At 64.6% G+C, this 22023-nt stretch overlaps 3 protein-coding genes across 4 annotated transcripts; all 3 read left to right on the forward strand.

Annotated features, from left to right (window-relative positions):
• The first annotated feature begins 71 nt into the window (after window positions 1-71).
• Window positions 72-8313, forward strand: CHLRE_06g278094v5 (uncharacterized protein). The gene is made up of 22 exons (XM_001698065.2): window positions 72-368; window positions 470-535; window positions 631-798; window positions 1158-1249; window positions 1570-1639; window positions 1878-2017; window positions 2212-2303; window positions 2552-2662; window positions 2846-2910; window positions 3199-3299; window positions 3508-3563; window positions 3823-3933; window positions 4312-4374; window positions 4538-4587; window positions 4978-5050; window positions 5299-5449; window positions 5657-5752; window positions 6169-6266; window positions 6679-6741; window positions 6910-7028; window positions 7177-7405; window positions 7592-8313. The coding sequence occupies exons 2-22, from the start codon at window positions 514-516 to the stop codon at window positions 7893-7895; spliced, it is 2274 nt and encodes a 757-aa protein (XP_001698117.2). The 5' UTR covers window positions 72-368; window positions 470-513; the 3' UTR covers window positions 7896-8313.
• A 388-nt stretch (window positions 8314-8701) lies between these two features.
• On the forward strand, window positions 8702-18889 carry CHLRE_06g278095v5 (uncharacterized protein). Of its 2 annotated transcripts, none has more exons than XM_043063053.1 (29): window positions 8702-9217; window positions 9331-9440; window positions 9546-9591; window positions 9829-10689; window positions 10833-11003; window positions 11115-11203; window positions 11371-11424; window positions 11519-11638; window positions 11779-11921; window positions 12044-12140; window positions 12282-12434; window positions 12549-12641; window positions 12811-12963; window positions 13135-13263; window positions 13395-13487; window positions 13644-13888; window positions 14039-14113; window positions 14320-14491; window positions 14629-14777; window positions 15060-15198; window positions 15372-15473; window positions 15646-15801; window positions 15999-16053; window positions 16170-16257; window positions 16403-16547; window positions 16798-16971; window positions 17110-17173; window positions 17301-17409; window positions 17508-18889. In XM_043063053.1, the coding sequence occupies exons 1-29, from the start codon at window positions 9184-9186 to the stop codon at window positions 18358-18360; spliced, it is 4872 nt and encodes a 1623-aa protein (XP_042923759.1). In that variant the 5' UTR covers window positions 8702-9183; the 3' UTR covers window positions 18361-18889. The 2 variants fall into 2 exon arrangements, with proteins under 2 accessions (XP_042923759.1, XP_042923758.1); XM_043063052.1 differs by having other exon boundaries at window positions 17508-18745.
• A 62-nt stretch (window positions 18890-18951) lies between these two features.
• CHLRE_06g278096v5 (uncharacterized protein) lies at window positions 18952-21901 on the forward strand. The gene is made up of 8 exons (XM_001698063.2): window positions 18952-19084; window positions 19208-19273; window positions 19446-19483; window positions 19645-19699; window positions 19964-20057; window positions 20357-20529; window positions 20786-20852; window positions 21099-21901. The coding sequence occupies exons 4-8, from the start codon at window positions 19697-19699 to the stop codon at window positions 21218-21220; spliced, it is 459 nt and encodes a 152-aa protein (XP_001698115.2). The 5' UTR covers window positions 18952-19084; window positions 19208-19273; window positions 19446-19483; window positions 19645-19696; the 3' UTR covers window positions 21221-21901.
• Window positions 21902-22023: the final 122 nt, after the last annotated feature.

Raw genomic sequence — 22023 nt, forward strand, 5'->3', positions numbered from 1 at the left:
AGGTGCCAGCGGACCTGATGCAGGAGTCTACCAAGAAGGTACCGACCCAATCAATAAGGCTCAATCAATAAGGCTCTGTACAATACAGTCGTGACATCAATGGAAGCCTATGTTAGCAGGGTAGCTTGGACTGCGCACCATGAATAAGAACAGTTTGTCACATTAATTGCTACGTGTCGCCCAGTAGAATGGTAGATGCTGCTAGATAAATAAGCTTGATATGGCATTCGTGCTGCAGCTTGCAGTGCTGCTCGCGCCATTTCTCTGCGATGTCGCTGCTGGCTTCGCGAGCAGGTGGCGCAACGTGCCGCAGCTGCAAATCCCGCAGGGCGTGGTGTACAATCTGCCCCCATTTGAATACGTCAACGGTGCGTTGAGTATAATGCAAAACCCGCACCTGGGCACAACTTGCTGTCTTCCACTGGCACGGACAGCCACGCCCTCACCTACCAAACCAATCGCGCCGCAGGTAGCGTCAGCCCCGCCCCGAACGCTAGCCACCCGCACCTGGAGATGCCGGGAAATCCGCATGAGGGTAGGTGGCGGATACCCAGCACCCGCATCCCCAGCTCTGCGGCCCGCTTTCCCACTTTCGAGCGGTAACTCAACGCGCCCTGCCCACAAGCGCAGCCGTGCGCAAGCGCTGTGCACTGGCACGCGGCACATGGTGCGGAGGATGGATGCGCCAGGACCCGCTGCCGTACAAAGCGGTGCCGCGCGGAAGCAAGGAGTGCCCCAACGCCTGCAGCGGCTGGGGCAACTGCAACCACGACACGGGGCTGTGCGAGTGCCCGGCGGGTGAGGCGCGGCGGGTGGTGGGGGGGATGGGGCCATGTGGACAACTGGCCATGTGGGTTGTGCGCTGCTTGGGGCGCCTGCTCGCCCCGGCCGCACGGGGGCGACCCAGGCGGGGGCGCTCCAGCAGGCTGCTGCCGCCTTCCCATGTGGGCAGAAGCCGGGCAGCCCACTTGGGGGCTGTAGCCCCGCATGGTATTATCGCGGCGCCGTGTGGGCCCTAAGTTGCAAAGGCAGGTGGCGAATGCGCCTGCTAATGTGAAACCCGGTGCTCCGCATTCGCTGGGGCTGCGGTGGTGCCTGTGACCTGAGAACCTGCCACCTGCCGTCCTGTCTTCCGGTCTGCCTGTCTGCCAGCGCAGGCCGTGACGGGGACGACTGCGGCAAGGAGTTCAAGCGGCCGTGCACCGACCACCACCGGGGGAAAGGGGATGTGCTGCGCACGGAGCCGGCGGTGAGATTCTGGGGAGTGTGTGGGGCGGGGGAAGGGGCGTACCTCAATCCGATACTAAAGGCATTGGTGGCTTGGGCTGGCTGGACCGCGAGCGGACGAGGGAGCGGGTCGTTAGCCGGGTGGATGAGCGATGAGGTTGTGCGATGAGGCTGCGGGATTGCCATGTAGCGGTCATACAGTCGGTTGAATGACTCGCTCTGACAGGACATCCTCAGTGCGCTGGACCGCTCACTCACTCACTCCCCCTTCCCTGTTCCCAATGCTCTTACCCTCTTCCCATTGCCTTAACCTTGCAAACCTCTCCACCTTCTTCCTCGCAGTCGCACATTGGGCCCGACGGGTTGGACCTGGACGTCACAAATCTGAGGTGGACGGCCTCCCGTTGCCACGGTGAGCGAGGCGCGTGCGGCGATGCGGGATGTGTAGTTGAGGCGTGTGTAGTGTCCGTCGTGGAGAGGCCGCTGGGCAGGCATGGGGTTTGAGCCGCCCTTCGAAACGGGCAGATCAGCTGCACCAGGGCTGTCTTGAGATTCGGGCGGTGGTGGACCCCGCATCTATACAACCGGCAAATGCGAGTGTGTGCCCTCAAAGCATAATGTTCTGCATGACCGGTCCACCACGCCTCCAGGGTACTGCGATGACAATGTGGCGGCGTGTTACTGCGGCGAGGGCAGCCTGCGGCGAATACCCGCGCCGCCGGGGGCGCCGCCCTGGACACCGCCGGTGCAGCACGGCCGGCCGCTGGCGGACGGCTGCCAACCGGCAACGGTGAGGGCGGCGGTGGTTCTGCAGCTTTGGAGCTAGGCGGCCCATACACGTGCCTGGGACGCATACCAGGGATGCACACCAGGGATGCACACCAGGGACACAGACCAGGGACGCACAATCATGCCGCTGTACCATACGGCAGTCCGGTGTTTAAACCAACGAATGCTTTGCGTTGCTCTGGACTTATGGGGCAGAGCAAGACCGGCCTTAAGTCGTGGGGCCAGGTCAAGTACGACGACATCTACGGCCCCTCGGGGTGGTGCAACAACAGGACCTCCGCGTTCGAGTGAGTGCAGCGTGCCTGGGCAGGGAGGGCTGCTGGCGGTGGGCGGGCTGGGCTGTGCTGCTGCCGGTGCTGCACATGGGGCTCTTGTGAGACGGGCGTGTGGGGGCTATAGGTAGCTGTCTTCGGCAGGTGCCTCATCGTTGTGCGGTTGAGTGCTCCGCTGCATTGGATGGCCTGCGTGCCACACGCTTGGATAGGGCATTGGTAACGAGTCTGATAGTTACAGAACGCGCCTGCCGCCGCATCAGGTGTGGCTGCTTCCAGGAGATTGCCCACCCCTGCGACGGCTCCGTGCCCATGGAGACCACCTGCATGAACCAGTGCAGCGGGCACGGCGAGTGCCACTTCGGATACTGCAGGTGCGGGCGGGGGCGGGGCGGGGCGGGCGCTGCTGCTGCTTTGCAGGTCTCACAGCACAACTCGCTGTGTGTTTGTGTCCGCTGGACACGAATCGCATGTTGCACTCGCAAAGCACCACACACGCACACACGCACGCATACACACTGACACGTACACACATGCACGCACGCTCTTGCCTGCAGGTGTCACACGGACTGGTACGGCTCGGACTGCAGCCGCAAGAAGGCCGGCACACCCGTGGAGCCGCGTGAGTGGTGGCGGGTGTCCCCGGGGCAGGTGTTGCTGGGTGCGGTCAGCGGGTCAATCGGGCCCAGGCCGGGCCGGGGCCCTCACGCACACACCCACACACCCACACACATGGTTTACACACAAGGTTTGTACGCAGTTCCTCTTCCCTTGTGCTTTCCGCATGCACATACCGGACACATAGCCCCACGTCGACCCAGCCGCCCACGCAGGATACACCGTCGCGCCTCTTGCTCACCCCGCGCTCATGTACAGCCGCTGCCACTCCCGCACTGGCCCTCGCCCGCAGCGCTTCAGGAGCAGCGGCCCTGGCTGCAGCAGGTGACGGCGCAGCCGCCCGCCGCCAACGTGCTGCCGCTGCCGGGCGGCCGCCGCCGGCCGCTCATATACGTGCGTGGGGCCGTGACTGCGGGGCCGGGGCATTGCTGGACACACCTTTAATGCTGGCGCGGGCGCACCGTGTTCCTTTTCCGGCACCCTTGCTTGTGGCTTGTGACGTCCCTCCCCCCGCCCTTGGTGACGATTCCTTGACTCTTGGGACATAATGGGCTCGACCACATAACCCCCCGCCCTCCTGCCTAATGCGCCCGCCCTGCAGGTGTACGACGTGCCGCCCAAGTACACGTCGCGGATGCTGCAGTACCGACTGCTCGCGTGAGTGGATGGCGGCGGCAGCGGCAGCGGCTAGTGGTGGGCACCGCTGGCCAGCGGCGGCAGTGGCGGTGATACGGCTGACTAGCTAGCCGCGCCAAGCTGCGTTGCATATACGTGCGTTATCGTTGCATCACAAACCATACGTACAAGCACGATGCCGGCCTCACCCTCCGGACACGCCTGCCTGCCTGCCTGCCTGCCTCACACACCCGCCCAAGCACACACCCGCGCTCCCGCGCCCGCTCTGCATGACGCGCAGTCATGCCTGCCTGTGGCGGCGCTGGCTGGACGGCAACAATACGGAGCTGACGGGCTGGACCTACAGCGTGGAGACCATGTTCCACGAGCTGTTGCTGCAGAGCGAGCACAGGTGTGGTTGGCTTGGCAGGGTGGGATGGGTTGGATGGGGAGGCTGGCTGGGAGGCTGGCAGGTATGGGGAGGCTGGTTGGGATTGAGATGGAGCGAGTGAGGGGGAGGTTAGAAGGAGCGGCACAGGCTACTGTGCGCAGGCATGCCCTTGGAATGGTGGTGCAGGATAAGTGGAGGCCAGCGGGTGACACCGTGGATTGGCCGCTGGTAGCTAGCAAGGCGGCGTGCAGGCATGGGTAGGCGACATGGGTTGACGTCAGATGCAGGGGTCATATGGACGGGTTGGTGCGGGGTCAGGTGGGGGCGGCTGGATGGACCGCAGCAGCAGGACGTGCGCCAACGCAGTGGTGAACCCCACGTGACCATCTGCCCGCGCAGGACGTTCGACCCCGAGGAGGCCGACTTCTTCTACGTGCCGCACTACGTCACCTGCTACTTCTGGTGAGCCCGGCGCGAGGAAGTGTTCGTGCATGCCTTACATGCCGCCAACGCTGGGGTGGGGGGCAGGCGCAGGCTTCGTTTGGATGTACACCTTACAACCGCATCGTCCTGCTACACCCACTGTGACGCCAACCCACCCCACTGCACCCGCTGCACCTCGAAGGCCCATCATGGGGTGGGCTGACGCGCCCTGGTGGCACGCACCCTACGTAGGTGAGTCCCGGCTGCGCGCCAATGCACGCCCCCCGGTTGTCCTTGCGCCCGCTGTCGCCAGCCAGCCAACCCGCCAGCCAGCCAGCCAGCCGCTCGCCCTCGCCCACAACCCCACGGCCCACACGGTCCTCGCTGCTGTTTCAATGTCAGGGGCGCCCCCATTGCATGTCCCGTCGCCTGTCGCCGCCCCTGCCCTGCCCACCCCGCCCTCCCGCTCCCACACTCTCAGCCCACCCCACACCCATCCCGGCCCCGTCCCACATCCCGGTCACGCCCACCCCACACCCACCCCACGCCCATCCCACACCCAGCCCATGGTCACCCCACGCCCACTCCACGCCCACCCTACGAACCCATCCGCCACACACGCCAACCCACCCGCCGCCGCAGACAGCCGTCCCATGCACGGCGCCAACATGCTCACCGAGCTGCACGGCTGGCTGCGGACCAACCTGCCCTACTGGTGCGGGCGGGGCGGGTGTGTGCGGTGGGACACGTTGAAATGGCTTTGCAGCGAGGGCGGGGGCATGGCGTGTTGTGGACACGGCGTGTGCGCGGGTGGCGCGAATGCGGTAAGCGGCAGCTGGCGGGCGCGTGCTCTTTGAATCGGGCATGTTGATGTAATACCAGCTGCCTGGCGATGCTCTGTGCGTGAGGAGATGATTTGTGCCCCGGCTGCTGCCCCGTCCGTGCTGTGGCTGCCGCTGCCAGGGACCGGCGCGGCGGGCGCGACCACATCTGGCTCATGGCGGCGGACGAGGGCGCCTGCTGGATGCCCACCGCCATCTACAACACCTCCATTGTGCTGACGCACTGGGGCCGCCTGGAGGCCAACCACACCTCCGGCACCGCCTACCTGCAGGTGCGGCGGAGGCGGGGGCGGAGGCGACGGCAGTGCAGGCCGGAAGCGCGGGGTAGGGGCCGTGGGGAGGGACTCTGATGCGGGTTTGCAGCCGCAGCTCCACGCGAAGGGCGAGCGTGACTCTTGCGCAGGCTCTGGCGTGCTAGGGTAAGCCGCGTGTCAATCGCCCCGTAACGCGCGCACGCGCTCACGTGTCACGGCACGCAGGATGTGTATGACCGGCCGGTGTACGGCTTCCAGCGCTGGCCTGGCGTGGACTATCATCATGACATAGAGGGACACCCCTGCTTCGACCCGAAGAAGGTCAGTGGGAGCAGGGGCGGCATGTGCGTCGGGTTGCAGGGGTGTTGAGCAGGAGGGCTGGGGTTGGGCTGGGTGTGCGGGCGGGTGGCCAGGACGTTGGACAGGTAGGCGCACGGCGGCGCACGCATGGGCGGCCACGGACTCACCCGCCGGGCATCAACGACACGTGCCCCTTCAGCCCCTTCAGCCCCTCACATACCGCGCACCCCCGCACTCCCCGCACCCCGCGCCCCCCATCCCCGCTATCCCCGGCCCCCGCCCCCCGCATTTGTTGCCGCCATCACCCAAGTAGTCACTCCTTGACCCCCCCGGTAACGACGACTACTGTGTACCTTTGTACGTGGCTACGACTTCACTTCGTAAACTTAATGCATGTAACCCCCCCCCCTCTCTCTCTTCCTCTCATCTGCTGTCAGGACCTGGTCATTCCCGCCTTCAAACCGCCCTTCCACTTCGCCCGCTCGCCGCTGCTGGGCGCGCCGCCGCTGCAGCGGGACATCCTCCTGTATTTCAGGTGTGCGCTGGCGTGTGTTCAGATCGAAACGAAAGCCCGCCCGCTTGTGTGTGTGTGTGTGTGTGTGTGTGTGTGTGTGTGTGTGTGTGTATATATGTGTGTGTGTGTGCGTGTGTGGGAGAGGGCGGTCTTTCACCAGAAACCAGTGGTAGCCGGTACACGTCTGCGGCCGGTGCCCGGGGTCAGGTGGCGCGGGGCCGGCCGGGCCGGGGAGGGGCGTGCAGGCCTGCACAGGAGTGTCCTCCAGCTCCCTTGCGCCGAATGCGCACTGTACAGCACTGCCTCCTGAGCCTCTGACTTGCATGTGCCCCATGCGGCTCCGCACGCCGCCTGTCTCTCGCACAAACGCACGCCTGACACACACACCCCGACTCGCGGGCTGTCCCGCGCCCACGCCCACGCGCCCACACAGGGGCGACAGCGGCGCGTTCCGCTTGCCGCAGTATAGCCGCGGCATACGGCAACGCATCACCGAGTGAGTCAACGCCACAGCAGTCTGCTTGGACACCCGGCCTGCCCTTGGGAGAGGGCAGCAAGGGCGGAGGCGCTGGTGGGAGGCATCCGCGAAAGGCCCCCGCCTACATCATTCCCTAGCGGCGCTCTTACGGGCCCCGTCCACCCCTAAATCCCACCATTTGTGCAGCCTGTCGAATCGGCAAGACTGGTTCAACCGCTACAAGATTGTCATCTCGCACGGCGGCATGGTGGGAGGCGACTACTCGGAGCACCTCGCCCGGTCCAAGTTCTGCCTGGTGGCCCCGGGTGCGTGCCGTGTTGCACCCTGCACTCACGATGCTTCGCTCTGTTGCAGCGACACCCCACCCGGAGCAAGCTTTCCTGCGGCCCTTAGTCCAACTCCAGCAGCCAACCTGGTGTGTGCCCCACCCGCTCTGCTGCTTTTGCACTCCAGGCGACGGCTGGTCCCCTCGCGCCGAGGACGCCATCCTGCACGGCTGCATCCCGGTGGTGGTCATGGACGGCGTGCAGGCGGTGTTCGAGAGCATCCTGGACTGGGACTCCTTCAGCCTGCGCATACGAGAGGACGACGCCGCGCTGGAGGCGCTGCCGCAGCTGCTGGCCAGCATCAGCCCCGAGCGCCTGGCGCACATGCAGAGGCACCTGGCGCGAGTGTGGCACAGGTGCGCGGCGAGCCGGTCTGAGGCGCGGGGCAGATGTGATTCCGGGGCAGCGGATTCCAGATTCCCTGCAGCCTGCGCTGCGCCCCCGCATGTGCATATCCACGTACCGTATCAACCTCACTCGCCACAATCTCCATTTTGCCTACTTCTGTCCACCCACACGCGCACACACATACACACACACAGGTTCGCCTACACCACCGGCCCGTTGCTGAACCGTTCCGTGACGGAGCACTACACGGCGCGGCAGTCGGAGTTCGAGGCGGCTTCCAAGCCCCCCGAGGAGCGGCAACCTGACCTGCGCGCCATCCCCGCCACGCCGCCCGACCACCCCTTCCAGCCGCTGCGGCGGCTCCCGAACTCCGACGACGACGCGTTCGGCACCATCATGCAATGGCTGTTCCACCGCATCCCCGACACACGGGGCGGCGATGCAGGCGCGGCGGCGGCGGCGGCGGCGGCGGCGGCGGCGGCGGCGTCAGCAGCGTGAAGTAAGGAGGGCGCCGCGGGGGAGAAGCAGGCGGTGGCGGGGTCGTAGCGGTTGTGATAACTTGCGCGCGTTTGTGTGGCGCCTAGGATGTGTGGAGGATGCGTGGCGTGCAGCCGTCTAGGGCGGCTTGCTGGAGGGGCGTCTGCATCTGACAAAGGCAGTACTAGATGAGGGGCAGGAGGTGCGTGACGAGCAAGTGTGCGCGAGTGTTCTGAATGGCTGCACTTTCACGTTAGGAGTAGCGGGCTGCTGGGTGCTCCAAAGCTTCACATCAGTTACAGCGAGTCCATGCCGATTGAGGCATTGCGTGAGGCCAGTGTAGGTGCAAGGGCAGGTGCATGGACAGCGCTGGGGTAGCGGGAATCCGTTGAGATGAACGGAATGCTTGACGGAACTTTTGAACCCGACCGAGTCAACACGATCCCCGACCGAGTCAACACGATCCCCGCCTCCCCCCCACACACACGCGCATATCCAAGCGCATGCACAGGGCATGATAGCTGCCCTTATTCAACTCCTCGTCCTCCTGCTGATGTCCTGTGCGATTCCGCTCCGTGCCTCCACAAAGTGTGCACGCGCAACAACAAACGATTCACTGCGCGCACTTCCCAAGAGGCCAAGCCTCGCTGTAACTGTTTTGCAACTTATGGCAGCCCGCTGCTCTTGGGTGCTTTCCTCAGGGGCAGGGGTGAGGGGCCGCTGTGAGGGGCAGCGGGCACGCGGGGTATGCAGGGACACAGGCCTAAGCGGGCCTAAGCGGGCCTGGCACTTGTATAGGTTATACTATACCGTTATAATCATCATAAATACAACGAATCAGCTGCAACGGTCGTTTGCCGCCAATGGTGCCAATGCATCATGAATTGCGTGACCTGGTCGCGATGAGCTACGACTGGTCGACCGCCCGGGCCGCCCGGCCTTGATAAGCGCACACCGATACATATTCTGCGCTTTTATAGCCAAAGTGACCAACAATAATTATTCGGCCAGCGCATATGCTTATCACGGCAAGTTTGATTTGAACAAGCTCCCCAGCAGCTTCGCAAACGCCAAGGTCCACGCCATCGGGACTGCATCCAACATGTTTAGGTTCGTAGCCAGCGGCTGTGGGCCACCGCCTGCTGAAATAGCTGCGGTCGAGCTCGGCGCTGCAGCAATTCACTTGCCTGCTCACGGAGGCGCGCTTCGGGCGGTGTTGGTCGAGCGGACGGCTGCAAACGTGCAGGCCACGCTGCTCGCACGCAATGCAAGCGCCTGGGTCCAGCATGCGAGCGGAGAGAGTCGGAAAATGCAGCGTGGCGTGATGGTCACGCTGGCACCCGGTGCGCAGTCGTGCTTCGGGTCGTCGCGGCTGTTTAAGGGTGCTATGTGTTGGTTTGAGCTCAGACGCCTGCCTCGCTTGCTCCGACCACACCTGGCATGCCCCGGCCACCAGGCGACGAGGTGCTGTTCGGGCCGGCATCCGCGACGGAGCCCGACGCGGAGCCCGAGGTGGCGTTCCTGCTCCAGAGCGTGGACGTGGACGTCGGCGCGGCGCTGCTGCGGGTGCGTACTTGGCATAGCCTGAAGGCTGTTCGTCCCTCTGTGAAGGCTGCGCCAGGAGCTGCGATTGACGTGCATGCATGGCCAACCTTGCCTGCCTGCTCGCAGAACAACACCCCCGCCCTGCAGCTGATGGACGCATCCCAGGCTTCAGGTAAGCTGAGGCTGGAGCTGCTGTGTGGGGCAAGCCAGCAGAGGCAGCTGATGTTCGGGCCCATGCTGTGGGTTCGCGCTCTCTCTTACTACCGTACCGTACTTGACCTGCTTGCTGTAGCCGCATGTGAATCGGGCCTTGTCCAGTCCATGCCTGCCACACTGCTGGCGTCTCCATGTGTTAGGCGCCCGTTATCGCTCACGGACTGATGTGAGTCCATGTTCCGCGCACGTGCAGCCGGTGCGGATGCGCTGCCCCGGAGCGGCTACGTCAAGTGCGAGCCCAGCGGCCCTCTGGCCGATGGCCCCGGCGCAGTCCCGCTCATGCTCACCTACAGCCAGCCAGGGAGCACGGCGACTCCTGCAGCTGCGCCCGCGGCCGCGGCCGCCGCACGCCAGCAGGGCCTGACCCACATCACGCCGGTTTCACGCGTCAGCGCGGCCGGCCTCGCTGCGGGCGGCGGCAGCGCTGCCGTTGATGCATCAGCTAACATTACACCCGCGGCTGGGGCTGGGCTGCTCGCGATCACCGCTCAGCTGGGCCCGGCCGCAGCCGACGCGGCAGGAGCCCATGCCACGCCGCTTCCAGGCCCTTTCCTGCAGACCGGAGTCACTGGCGTGGGCATGGTGACCAGCGTTGCGCCGCAGCCGGCCGCCGAGCAGGAGGAACACCATCTGGGGGGGCAAGCCGGTGCGGCTGCGGCGCCTGATAACGCGGCTGATGTGGACATGGTGCCTCCGCACGAGGAGACCGCCGTGCCCGGCCAGGCTATCGAGCCGGCGGCGCAAGCACAAACGCCGGCACCTGTTCAGCATCAGATGGAGGACCAGACGCCTCAGCCGCAGCACCACGCCCGCGTGAAGGACGAGCCGCTGGACGAGGCGCCCCTGGGTGAGCCGCAGCCGCAGCAGGATGAGGCGCAGCAGGAGGCGGCGCAGCAGGAGGCGCAACAGGAGGCGCAGGCGGGGCCGGCCACGGAGCCGCCCGGCACTCGCCCCGCCAAGACGCCCGCGAACAGCGGTGTGGACGCGGTGTTGAACGAGTGCAAGGACATCGTCAGCTCCGTCAGCGAGGTGCTGTTCCCCACGGCAGCGGCAGGTGTGTGTGCTGCCGGGGACGTGCGGTAGGCTTGACCCACATCGCTTCTGTAGCGTAGCTCATGGAGAGTGTCCTGGTGCGCTTGGCCTGGCCGCAAAAGCTATCGTGTTCTGATTTGCCTGTCCTGCCATGCCATGCAGCAGGCGGCAGCGGGGCTGGCGCCGGGCCCTCCAACGCTCCTGCTGTCGCGGGCAGGGGTACTGCGCTGGCAGGCCCGCAGATGTCTGCCCTGTGGCGCGGCGAGCTGCAGGCGCTGCAGCAGCGCGCCACCATGCCGCGGACCACCATCGGCGTCGTGGGCGACACGGGAGCTGGTGAGTATCGACGACGTTACGGCAACGGGCACGACTTGGCTTGCTTGCGCGCTTCTGGCGCTTTGCACCCCGTTTATCACACGCCCACGCTCCCCCTCCCATCCTCTCCAGGCAAGTCCAGCCTGCTGAACGCGCTGCTGGGCGAGGAGGACATATTGCCCACCAACGCCATGCGCGCCTCCACTGGCTGCCCCATCGAGGTGCGGGGGAGGCGGGATGTGGGTCAGGTGGATGTTGCCGGGGCCGCGCTTTGCTTTCATCTGGGTTAGGGAGCGAGCTGATGCCCGTCCATACTCGCTAAATGCTGAGCGCCATGTATGCCCCGCGAAGCCGGAGACCTAACAACCCCAACCTTCCTGCTACGCAGGTGTCGTACTCGGCAACGGGCGCTTACCACGCCGAGGTGGAGTTCCAGACCAAGGTGTGTGTGCCGGCGCAACGGCTTCGAAAGGAGAGGGGAAACAGCATTTGCGGCTGAGCAACTCATCCCTTATCCAAACGCATCCACCTCGCAGGAGGAGTGGGCGAAGCACCTGGAGAAGCTGCTGAGCGACCTGCTGGATGAGAACGGTGTGATACAGGTGGTGCGCGGAGAGGGCACCGTCAGTGGGAGGTCCGAGGCGGGCGTGGCACAGGTGCGTATGCGTCTCCGCGCATGGGCGTATCAGCCGCGGGGGACAGGGACATCCGTTGGGTGCTGCGAGCTGTCAGGCATCGTCTCGGACAGCTGCAGGAATCTTGGACATCAACAAGCTCATTGCCTCCCGCTGCGCAGTCGATGCTGGAGGCGGTGTATGGGCAGGAGCTGATTCGCGCGCCTGGTCTGACCGCCGACAAGCTGCGCGCCCACAGCAACCGCGTCACGCAGCTGCTGGGCAAGGTGGAGCCCATTCGCCACGGCGATGCCAAGAAGTTCAGGTGCGCCCTGCTCAAGCGCGTTGCCATTGTTGGTCGATTGCTGTGATAACATTTCTCACGGTCTCCGTAGTGCTTGGGTGACACGTTTGCGGCGGCGATCTGGTCCGCTTCACACAACGCAGGGAGAAGGTGGGCGTGTACGTGGACTCGCACAACAAGGCCACGAGCCTGCAGGCCTGGCCCATCGTCAAGGTCTGCCGCATCGCGCACCGCTGGAAGGTGGGTGTCGCTGTCTCAGCCGCAGCAGCAGCGTGCACTAGGGAGCCTTGCCCTGCAGACGCCTCGTTGCGGCTATGACATCAATGACTCACTGACATAGCACATCCCTTCCGACCCCGTCGCTCCCTCTCCCCGCGTCAGCTGCTGGAGGGCGGTGTGGTGCTGGTGGACCTGCCCGGCACCCGCGACGCCAACGAGGCGCGCGGCCGCGTGGCGGAGGAGTACATGCGGCGTCTGTCGGCCGTGTGGATCGTGGCGGACATCACGCGCGCCGTGGACAACAAGACGGCAAAGGTGAGGCTGGGCGCAACATGCGGACCTGCGAGATGATGTTGTGGTGCTTCCCTGCCTTCCCCTTCCTTCTGGCCCACACGGCTCAACCGCACGGCACTGCCTCCCTGCACACAGGACCTGCTGGGCACGGACTTCAAGCGGCGCATGGTCATGGACGGCCAGGTGCATGCCATCACCTTCATCTGCACCAAGTCCGACAACCTGGACGTGAGTGTGCACGTGTCAGCGGCTTGCGTGTGAACTCCTGTGCCCGACCCAACCAAACCCTTGCGGTGACGCGGGGCAAATAAATGGCCCAGCTACGGTGCCCGCTGTGCTCATGTATCTCACCCAAATGTTCTGAGGCCGACGCTTGTTTCTACCGCTGCCGCTGCAGGTGTCCAACATCCTGAACAGCCTGAGTATGGACGAGGTGTGCGCCCGCAGCGGCACCGACCTGGTGGCGTTCCAGGAGCTGGACGCGGCCATCATGCGCTTGCAGGACGCGGAGCTGGCGGCGGAGAAGGCCACCAAGCAGGCCAAGCGCAAGGTAGGTGCAAGGGAGCGCCAAACGGGAGTGCCGGCTAACATTGGCTCGCAAACAGTCTTCTTGCAGGATGCCCGGTCTTGACGCAGGATCACATTTGCTTGGTTTGGCATATGAACAACTTTCTGTCCTCGTCCACCCGCGGCCCCTTTTGCCCCGCTTGGTTTTCACCAGGCCACGATGGCGCTGAACAACTGCCGCAAGGTGGCCACCGCCGCCAAGAAGATCCGCGACTCGGTCCTTCAGCGCTGCAGTGCCGCGGGAGTGGCCGAGCCGGATGAGCTGACTGACCTGATGCGCAAGGTGCGTGGCGCCTGGACGCAATGCAGGGGGCATGTGGGTGAAGCACATCTAAGAGGGAACTGGGTTCCGCTGTATACCGCCCGCGCAATCACCGCCGCCACCTCTGCGCGTGCAAATACTCCTTTGTACAGGCGGTGCCGCCCAAGGCGAAGGACAAGAAGGGGGACCGTGACGGCGATGAGGGCGAGGACGGCGAGGACGACATGGAGGAGGACAGCAGCGAGGTGGGCAGCAGGGGTACGAGGGAGGGACAAGGCAGGGAATTGGAGCCTGCCCACCATGGCGCATGAATGCAACCGTCACCATATGAGCAATGTGGGTTTGTACGGCGGCCCTCCAAGTGACGCACGCACGCCCCCGGTCGGGTCGCACGCCAACAGGAGGAGCTGACGGACAGCGACGACTCCGGCAGCGCCAGCGACAGCGGCAGCGATGGCGACTACTGCCCCTCGGAGGACGATGAGGCGGAGGCGGACAGTGATGACTCGGACGATGACGACGACGATGACGACGAGAGGCCGCGGGGAGGGCGCAAGCGGCGCAACTCTGGCGGCGGCAAGCGCAAGCGCGTGGGGGGCAGCGGCGGCGGCAAGGGCAAGAAGCAGAAGAAGACACGCGAGCCCAAGTGCGTGCTGCGGCCCATTCCATTGCTTGTACAGCAGTGTGCCGGTGCGGACGGGGATCGACAACTGCTTCCAGTCAACACCACAGATCAGACGTGTTCGGATTCTCATGCCTTCAGCTTCAGTGCAACGCGCTTGCCATGTACGTGCAGGGAGCTGCGCGGCAAGGAGGTGCCGGAGCTGATGGAGGAGCTGCGCAAGACAGTGGCGAGCATGCCGGCCCTCAAGTGCGTACTGTATGGCTGCGTGAGAGAAGGGCTGAATATGCGAATGGGCCACAGCGGCACGGCCCAAGATTGCATGTCTGTGTTGCTTATCATTTGCAAGTACAGGAACTTCCATAGTCAAGCGCCGAGCGCGCACATCTGTGCCGTCCACCAACCCAACTGCGCTTTCCTCACCGCCCACCATTGCTGCCGCCTCCTGCCTCCAGGGGCCAGCATACGGTGGCGCTGCAGGAGCTGTCCCGGGCCGAGAAGGCGCAGGCGGAGGCGTCACAGCGGCTCAAGAAGCCGCAGGTGCAGATGCGCACCATCTGCGCGGTCGCGCGCAACGACTACAGCCGCGAGCGCCTGCAGGAGGACTTCCGGGAGGGCATCACCGAGGTGGGTGGCGGCGCGGAGCCGTGGCCGCGAAGTGCTTAGCGCTATAGAGGATGGTTTTTGCTTATACTGTGAAGCCTCCTCTGTGCAGCGGCCCTGGCCCTGCTTTATCCATGGCTGCGCACTGGTGGTTCCCACAGATGCTGCAGCAGTCGGGCGACCAGGACGGCGCAGCGCCGGCCCTGGACGTGGACGCGATCGACCTGCCCGTCTTCTGCGTGTCCTCGCGTGAGGCCCAGAAGCTGGAGGGCATTGTGCGGCGTGACCGCAAGGCCAGCGTCTTCTCCAAGTAAGTCCCACCCCGCCTCTGTAAACTCAGTACCTTCAGAATCCCCGAACTCAAACCAACCCCCCCCCCCATACACGTTCAAATGGTGCCTGGCATGCACATTCGCAAGGGCACACAGAGGACAGCGAGTGCAAAACGCTGCGCGACTTGCTGTTCGAATGTGAACGTATGCGGGATGATTCTCGACGCTCTTGCAGGCCGTTCAGGCCTTCCGTGCCTGAGATCAGGAGCCCCGCATCACCGCTTATAACCCACCCAACACGGCCTTCCACCTCCCTGCAGGCTCTCCGACACGCAGCTGCCCAAGCTGCGCTCGCACGTGACACGCACCGCCGACGCGGCTCGCGTGTGCGCGCAGCGGCGGCTGGCGCAGGACGTGTACGCGACCATCGACTCGGTGGGCCGCATCCTGCTCAGCCAGGTGTGTTTGTGGGTTTGTTGGTGGTAGGGATGAGCTGGCTCGGCAGGAGGGCATCGGCACGGCTCCGAGTGCTTGTGGCGGAACTCCTTGCTCAACCCTTAGCGTATGTGCTCTTGTGCCGGCCTGATAGCAGCCCGCCATCCCTCCGCCACCCTTTGCTTCATGCTGGACAGCGGCCGGACGGCGCGCCCGACGTGTCGGCGGCGGTGCAGCGCTCTGTGGGCATGTCGCTGGCGGCGCTGCCCCACCGCCTTGACGACTGCCTGCGGCGGCAGGTGCGCGCATGCCGTATGTTGTGCAGCAAGGATGAATGCCTGTAGTCTTGAAATTGATCGCGCTCCAGCAAGGCCCCGCTTGCATTACGGCATTCCCGCAGTCCACAGGCACGGCACCGGTTAGGCCTCTGTGCCATTTGCGCACCATGCCTTCCATCCCCTGTGCCTGCAGGTGGCGCAAATGTTCCACACCTTCATCACGACGGGCCTGCAGCCGCAGCTGCAGCTCGGCTCCGACCTGGCGGTGGAGCGCGCCCCCGCCGCGGCCCGGAAGTTCGAGATGAAGCCCTGCGACCCCACCGCCCGCATGGTCTGGAGCAGCTACCGGGTGAGGCGAGGGTGACGTAGCTGTCAGCAACGGCTGCCATGCTGCTGGTGGCCTGTGTGGGCACCACGTACCGTGCTCGGTGCCATTGCGGTACATGTGCCCGTCAGTTTCGCGACTTGTCCTCGCAGCCGCAAGGTCTTTGCACCCGCACGCGTGCCCTGTCATCACACCACCTCGCGTAACATGACCAATCGCAGGCGGCGCTACGGCGCAACGGCGTGTACATGAGCGGCTCGGTGGGCCAGATCAACTGTGAGTTCCTGGTAGTGCAGCGCGCACGGCTCATGCTGTAGGCAAAGAGGAGCCGTCGCCACTCCGAACCCCGCGCTGCCGCACCAACAGCCCCTTTTCCTAACGTTACAACACAGGGAACGGCGCGCTGGCCCAGCCCATCATGGACCGCATCACTGCCACCTGGGCGCGGCTGTTCCAGGCCGAGCTGCCGCAGCTCACAAAGTAAGTGGAGGTTCGCAACCAACTACGCTACCAATCCGCAGCTACGGACGCCTGTTGCTGACATTCAATAGGCAAGCTCGCCCACCACTTTCGGTGTGTCCAATGCCTAGTAAACGCCGGTCCCTGCCAACCCCTGCGCCTACAGGGCCACGCGGCTGGCCATCCTTTCGGAGATGGACGCCTGCGTGGAAGCGGCGCGCCTGGCGCTGGGGGCGGAGCTGGCGCCGCTCAGGGGCGGCGCGGTGCTGCTGCCGGCGCAGCTGGACCGGCTGGACGAGCTGTACGGCCAGGTGTGTGGGTGTGGGTCTGCGCTGTGTGGCGGCCACTGCTGGGTGCTGGTGTGGTTGGCATTGGGGCCAGCGGCAGGGGTAACATCCCATGTCCTCGGTTATCCTGTCCGCTGCGTAATATGGTACTGCCAGTGTGCGGGTGGGCCTGCCTGCATGCCTGCGGCAGTTGCCCATGCGCGCATGCCTGCGCCCTCCCGCCTGCATGCGGCAATCGCTCGTGCTTGCGCACCTCCCGCCTGTGCACGCACAGGTCCGGCGCGACCAGGAGCGGCAGCTGGCGCAGGCGCTGGAGGCGCTGCAGTCGGGCCTGGTGGAGACCAGCAAGGCGCTGAGCCAGGACGTGGTGGAGCCGGCCGTGTGCACGGCTCTAGGCGAGATCTACCTGGCAGCCGCCAACGAGCGCGGGCCCGGCTCCTTCGCGCGGGTGCGTGCGGCGGGTGGCCCGGGGCTTCGGCATGCTTGACAGCCTGCGTCGCATTTCCGGGCGCATGAGTGCCGCATTGGGAAAGCCCTTTGGCTGAGCGAGTGTCGCAACTTCCGCGATGCCCCTGCATGGCCGCAGATGAAGGAGCACATGGAGAAGGGCGTGGCGCGGCTGGCGCGGAGCATGCTGCCGGCGGCTGCACGTAAGCAAGAAGGGCGGAAAGAGGGGTTCAGTCTTGTACTGGGGTAGCACGTGAGCCTGAGCCTGATTCTGCGTATAACGTTCTCCTGAAGTGTGGTCGGACTTCGGCGTTACCGTATCCCCTACAGAGGCGCTGCTGGACGAGGTGCAAAAGCTGGTGGCCAAGTTCGGCGACTCGGCTGCGGCCGCTACCAATGCGCTGGTGAATGCGGTGCAGACGCGCTTCGAGCTGCTGTGGTGAGTCCAACAGCTTGCGGGCGAATGCAAACTGCTGCTTGTCCCTACCCTAGACGCCATCTGAATCACGATTTCACGGCATCCCAAATACGCAACAGGGACGACGCGCCCGCCGGCTACGAGGCACGCTACGCGGCAGCGGCACAGCTGTCGCAGCTGCTGGAGCGGGCTGTCAAGCTGTGCACCCGCGCAGGCGTCAACTCCCTGCCGCCGGCCTTCGTGCTGCCGCCGCCGCCTGCGCCACGGGTGGCGGAGGAGGACGAGGAGGAGATGGAGGAGGGAGATGAGGACGCTGATGAGTACTACGAGGACGAGGGCGAGGACGAGGACGAGGGCGAGGACGAAGGCGAGGACGAGGGCGAGGGCGAGGCGGAGATGCATGACGAGGAGGGGGAGGAGGAGGGGATGGGCGACGCACACGGGGAGGCTGATGAGGAGCTGCCTGCGGAGCACCACGCGCGGGCGGCCGGTGCGGCTGCGGGCGGCAGCGGCGGCAGCGGCGGCACGGGCGCCGGCAGCGACCACGGCGTGCAGGCCATTGACCGTGAGCTGCGCGAGCTGATGAAGGCGCTGGCGGAGGCGGAGGTCGCGTACATCGAGGCCGGCGAAGAGCTGACGGCCACCATCGCGCGCATGAAGGTGGCGCGGCGCGACGGCGATGAGAGCTTTGACACCGCGGCGGCCAACCTGCGGTGCAGCCAGCTGGCGGCCCAGAGCACGCAGGCGCAGTACAAGATGGACATCCTCCACATGAGCATTAAGCAGCTCGAGGCCCAGCGGCGGGCGGCTGCGCAGGCGGTTAAGGCAGCCGCGAGCGGTGCCGCGGCGGCGGCGGCTGTGGAGGGCGCGGATGCGGTGATTACGCTGCAGCTGGTGCGACCGGGCACCAAGGGCGCGGCGGAGGCAGGCGGCCAGGCATCGGTGGGGGCGGAGGCCGTGGGCAGGGCCTGATCGGGTACTGGCGTATGTGCAGCTGATCCAAGGCGGATGAACTGACAGCTGCGACGCGGCTTTCGAATATTGTTAATATGGCATTCCTGCTAGGAGCATACGCATGCGCCGGCCAACTGCCGGATGCATCCTGCAGCGTCCATGTCCCGCATTCGTGAATTAAGGACTGAGAATAAACGTTTAGGAACCAAGGAGACTAGTCCTGCTAAGAGCCGGAGGATCATTGCACTGAAGGCGTAGAAAGCTGTTTGCGATACGAGGGTGTATTTGACGGTGTGTGTCTGGGCAGGACTGGTAGTGCGGCCACACGTGTAGGTGTCCTGCAGCGCGCCGCTAGTATTCTGGTGGCACATACTGATCACCACGGTGCAAGCCACAACAACCGCAACTTTTTCACGGGCCGGGGTTTCACAGGCTTAGGGTATCGGATGTCACAGAAGCTGCCAGGGGCAACCTCGAGCCACACAAGTGACACGATGCACTGCATGCACGGGCGCTGCCACCCTCATCACTGTATTTATACCGCCATCCCTTCTACCACCAGTCGGTTACAACAACACTTCAAATGCAGTCGCTGCGCATGCAGCGTAGTGCCACGACGGTGGGCCGCTCGCGGCCCATCCGTTTTGCACCCCGACCACTCAGCGTTCGAGTTCAGGCTGCCGCGGCACCATTTGCGACCAATGGCACCACTGATGCTTACAACCGCATCAAGGGCATCAAGGTGCGCCTGCTGTTTGAACGCGAATGTTTTACAAGACATTCTTGTGCGGGACTTTCATTAGGCGCGCCAGCTGCCTAAGCGTTACGAAACTATGAGATTTAAGACGGAACTTGCGTGGCGCAGGTCTACCGCTCGTCGGACGGCGAGCTAGTCGACCTGACCTCGCTCTGGGGCCCCAACGAGCGCGCTGTGAGTTTTGTTGACATTACAAATACTGTTATGGAGCATGCACTTTCAGCGCCATGGTAGTGGGCTGGAAAACTGGGGTTCGTGGCCCAGTGGCGCGCAGGGCGCAGCGCTGAACCCCACACACCCGAGCGCCACAACCCTACGCTGCCGACCCATTTGCATTCACCTGCAGGTGGTGGCGTTCGCTCGCTCGTTTGGCTGATTCTTTTGGTAAGTCCCTGACCCACTGAGGCGGCATGCCGTGTCGGTCCAGCTGTCCGTGAGCAGCTAGCCCTAGCCATGCCTTGTACTTAAACCCTGTCCTACTTCCTATCCACAGCTTACCTTGCTTCCTAACGGCATCCCCTCTCCCATCTCACTATCTATCAAAGCTGGGAGCTGGCTATCCAGCTCCGTCGTGATGTGAAGCCGAAGCTTGATGAAATGGTGAGCGGCCGGCTTTAAGAAAGGGGCTGTCGCGGTGAACAAGGCAACAGAGCTTGCAGGAGCGATAGGGCAGGCACACCCGCGCGTGATTGCATGTCTATAGGAGCCTGCCTGCTATTATGCGGCTGCAGGCAACGGCTTTGTGGGAACTGGGAGGGAGCATCGCGTGTCTGCAAAGTTTGTGCTGATACTACTGCAGGCCGCATCTGCCCGAGTTGCAAACCCCTCGCATGCCCAAACCTCCACCGTCGCGTCCGCCTGCAGGGCATCAAGCTTTTCCTGGTTTCCATCGGCACACATGCTCGCTCCAAGGATTTCGTGGAGGTCACTGGCTTCCCCGCGGAGAACCTGTTTGCGGGTGCGTTCGAGCCGGCCTGTCTTCTGTGTCTAGGTGTCTAGGTTTCCTTATCGATCGCAAAGGTCAAAAGGCAGGGCAGCAAGGGGGGCACACCCCGCTTGCCACTGCCAGCCAGCCTCATGTCTCCATCTCCCCATGCCTCCAGCATCCCAGCTGCTCATCCTCAGAGCCCCTGCCAAACGCTTCCTCTCCCCTTTCGACCCCTGTGACCCCTCTGACCGCCCTGACTCCATCTCCTACAACTGCTGTAAGCCCCTTACCTCCTTCAACTCCCTCTCCCCCCCCCCCCACACACACAGACCCCAACAACGACCTGTACACGGCGCTGGGGCTGATCAAGGGCGTGGGCGCGACGTTCCTGTCTGTGGAGACGCCGCTGGCCATCAAGCGGCGCATGGACAGCGGTAACACGGCCGACCTGATGGACATCCTGCCGCGCTGGCAGCCCTGGATGCCGCCCAAGAACGAGCAGGTGGGGTTGGAGGTGGAGGTCACGGTTGAAGGACAGATTGCTCAGGGGAGCTGGGTTGGGGGCTTGGGTTTATCACGTCGGCGACAACGTGCGTGGCGGGAATGCGGTGTTGTGGGTGGTGCGGCGGCGGATGACGGGCGCGGGTGTGGTGGTTGGGAGGGGGGTCACCAGAGCGCAGAGCCTCGTCGCGCGCTGCACCGTGAGAGTGCACAGCGCCTGATCCTGCCGCCGCAAACGCACACGCCCGCATCCACAGGGCCTGCAGCAGGGCGGCATGTTCCTGTTTGACGGCGACCGCACCGTGCTGACTCACTACGACAAGGGTGAGGCCGGCCGCGTGTGTCTCATGGCCGCGCCCACATTGTGCGACTCGCATGCCTAGACGTCTGGCGAGCACATGTACCAGGATGCGCGCGTACCGTATGCTCGCTCACGCGCACATGTGCAATTGTGCATGCCAGTGCGCCGTGAGCCTGACACCTGCTCCGCTTTCCCTCCTTATCACCGTTACTGCCTGAGGCTGACCCTGCCGGTCCCGCTCCCTACCCTCTTCCCCGCCCACACGCCAGCCACCTCGGACCACGCGGACCTGTCGGCGTTGTTGGGTGTGGCGGGCCAGCTGGCGGCGGACTGCGACAACGCCTGCGAACTGCCGCCGCCGCCGCCGCCGCCGCCCGCCCGGAGGTTCTAAGCGGCACGTTTTGGGACCAGGGCGCTTGGTCCACGGGATGTGTGCGTCGCCTCGACAGTTCTTGTTCGAGGCTGTGACGCATGGGCGAGGACTCAATTCGCGTTGGCAGTAGCGGTGTTTGAAGGGAGTGAGCAATGGGAGGTGAGGGCAACGGGTGTGAATGGCGATATCAAATGGGTCAGGTGCCTGTCGTGTGTGGCGGCTCAAGTGCTGAACGCCGCAGGAAGCGATAGAGACGCATAGAATGACGGATGCTGCCTTAATGATGGTTGGACGGGCGTTAAGCGCTCCCATTGATGGCGTTTCAGGGCTGTTGCCTGTCTTGGGGGGTCAAGCGCGCGGCTCCGTGGCTTGCTTACATGACGCCGCCAGGTGCGTGCCACCACACAGCAGACCCGCGCACACGCGCGGGCTGCTGCGCACCTGGCGGCTGAAGGAACCCATTCCACAACACGGAGACCGCGCGCGTCTTGGCGTCCCCCAAGCTTGGCACTGGCCTGCACGCCTGCTGCGGATGCATGTTGTGTGGGGCGCTGCTTTGTGGAGCAAGCCTACTAGAGCTAGAGTAGGCCGACGGCGCTGCAAGCGGCACGCCCCTGGGGTCCAGAGCAGGGTGTTCGTTCTCCACGTCACTGGCTCGTGAACTGCGTCAGCAGGTCCCTCTTGTAACCAATGCAATCTTTGTGGCAACCAGGGGAGGTGCGAACCAAGCTGCGGCTGTGCCACTGACGAGCTGCTTTGCAGTGTCGTCGCCGTGACCAGCTCCCCAGCATTGTAAGCTGCTGCGCCCCAGTGCTGCTGCT

This window comes from Chlamydomonas reinhardtii, chromosome 6, assembly GCF_000002595.2.
Source record: "Chlamydomonas reinhardtii strain CC-503 cw92 mt+ chromosome 6, whole genome shotgun sequence".
In the NCBI taxonomy this organism is placed as follows: Eukaryota; Viridiplantae; Chlorophyta; class Chlorophyceae; order Chlamydomonadales; family Chlamydomonadaceae; genus Chlamydomonas; species Chlamydomonas reinhardtii.

What these genes read in the sequence shown, in the direction of transcription:
- CHLRE_06g278095v5 (XM_043063053.1), top strand. Translation starts at nt 9,184, where the DNA reads ATGCAGCGTGGCGTGATGGTCACGCTGGCACCCG. An exon ending in GGACGCATCCCAGGCTTCAG is followed by an intron (nt 9,592 to 9,828) that starts GTAAGCTGAGGC and finishes GCGCACGTGCAG; the next exon opens with CCGGTGCGGATGCGCTGCCC. An exon ending in CTCGGTGGGCCAGATCAACT is followed by an intron (nt 16,054 to 16,169) that starts GTGAGTTCCTGG and finishes GTTACAACACAG; the next exon opens with GGAACGGCGCGCTGGCCCAG.
- CHLRE_06g278096v5 (XM_001698063.2), top strand. An exon ending in CGCGGAGAACCTGTTTGCGG is followed by an intron (nt 20,058 to 20,356) that starts GTGCGTTCGAGC and finishes CCACACACACAG; the next exon opens with ACCCCAACAACGACCTGTAC. An exon ending in GCTGACTCACTACGACAAGG is followed by an intron (nt 20,853 to 21,098) that starts GTGAGGCCGGCC and finishes CCCACACGCCAG; the next exon opens with CCACCTCGGACCACGCGGAC.
- CHLRE_06g278094v5 (XM_001698065.2), top strand. Translation starts at nt 514, where the DNA reads ATGCCGGGAAATCCGCATGAGG. An exon ending in TGCCACTTCGGATACTGCAG is followed by an intron (nt 2,663 to 2,845) that starts GTGCGGGCGGGG and finishes TCTTGCCTGCAG; the next exon opens with GTGTCACACGGACTGGTACG. An exon ending in GACATCCTCCTGTATTTCAG is followed by an intron (nt 6,267 to 6,678) that starts GTGTGCGCTGGC and finishes GCGCCCACACAG; the next exon opens with GGGCGACAGCGGCGCGTTCC.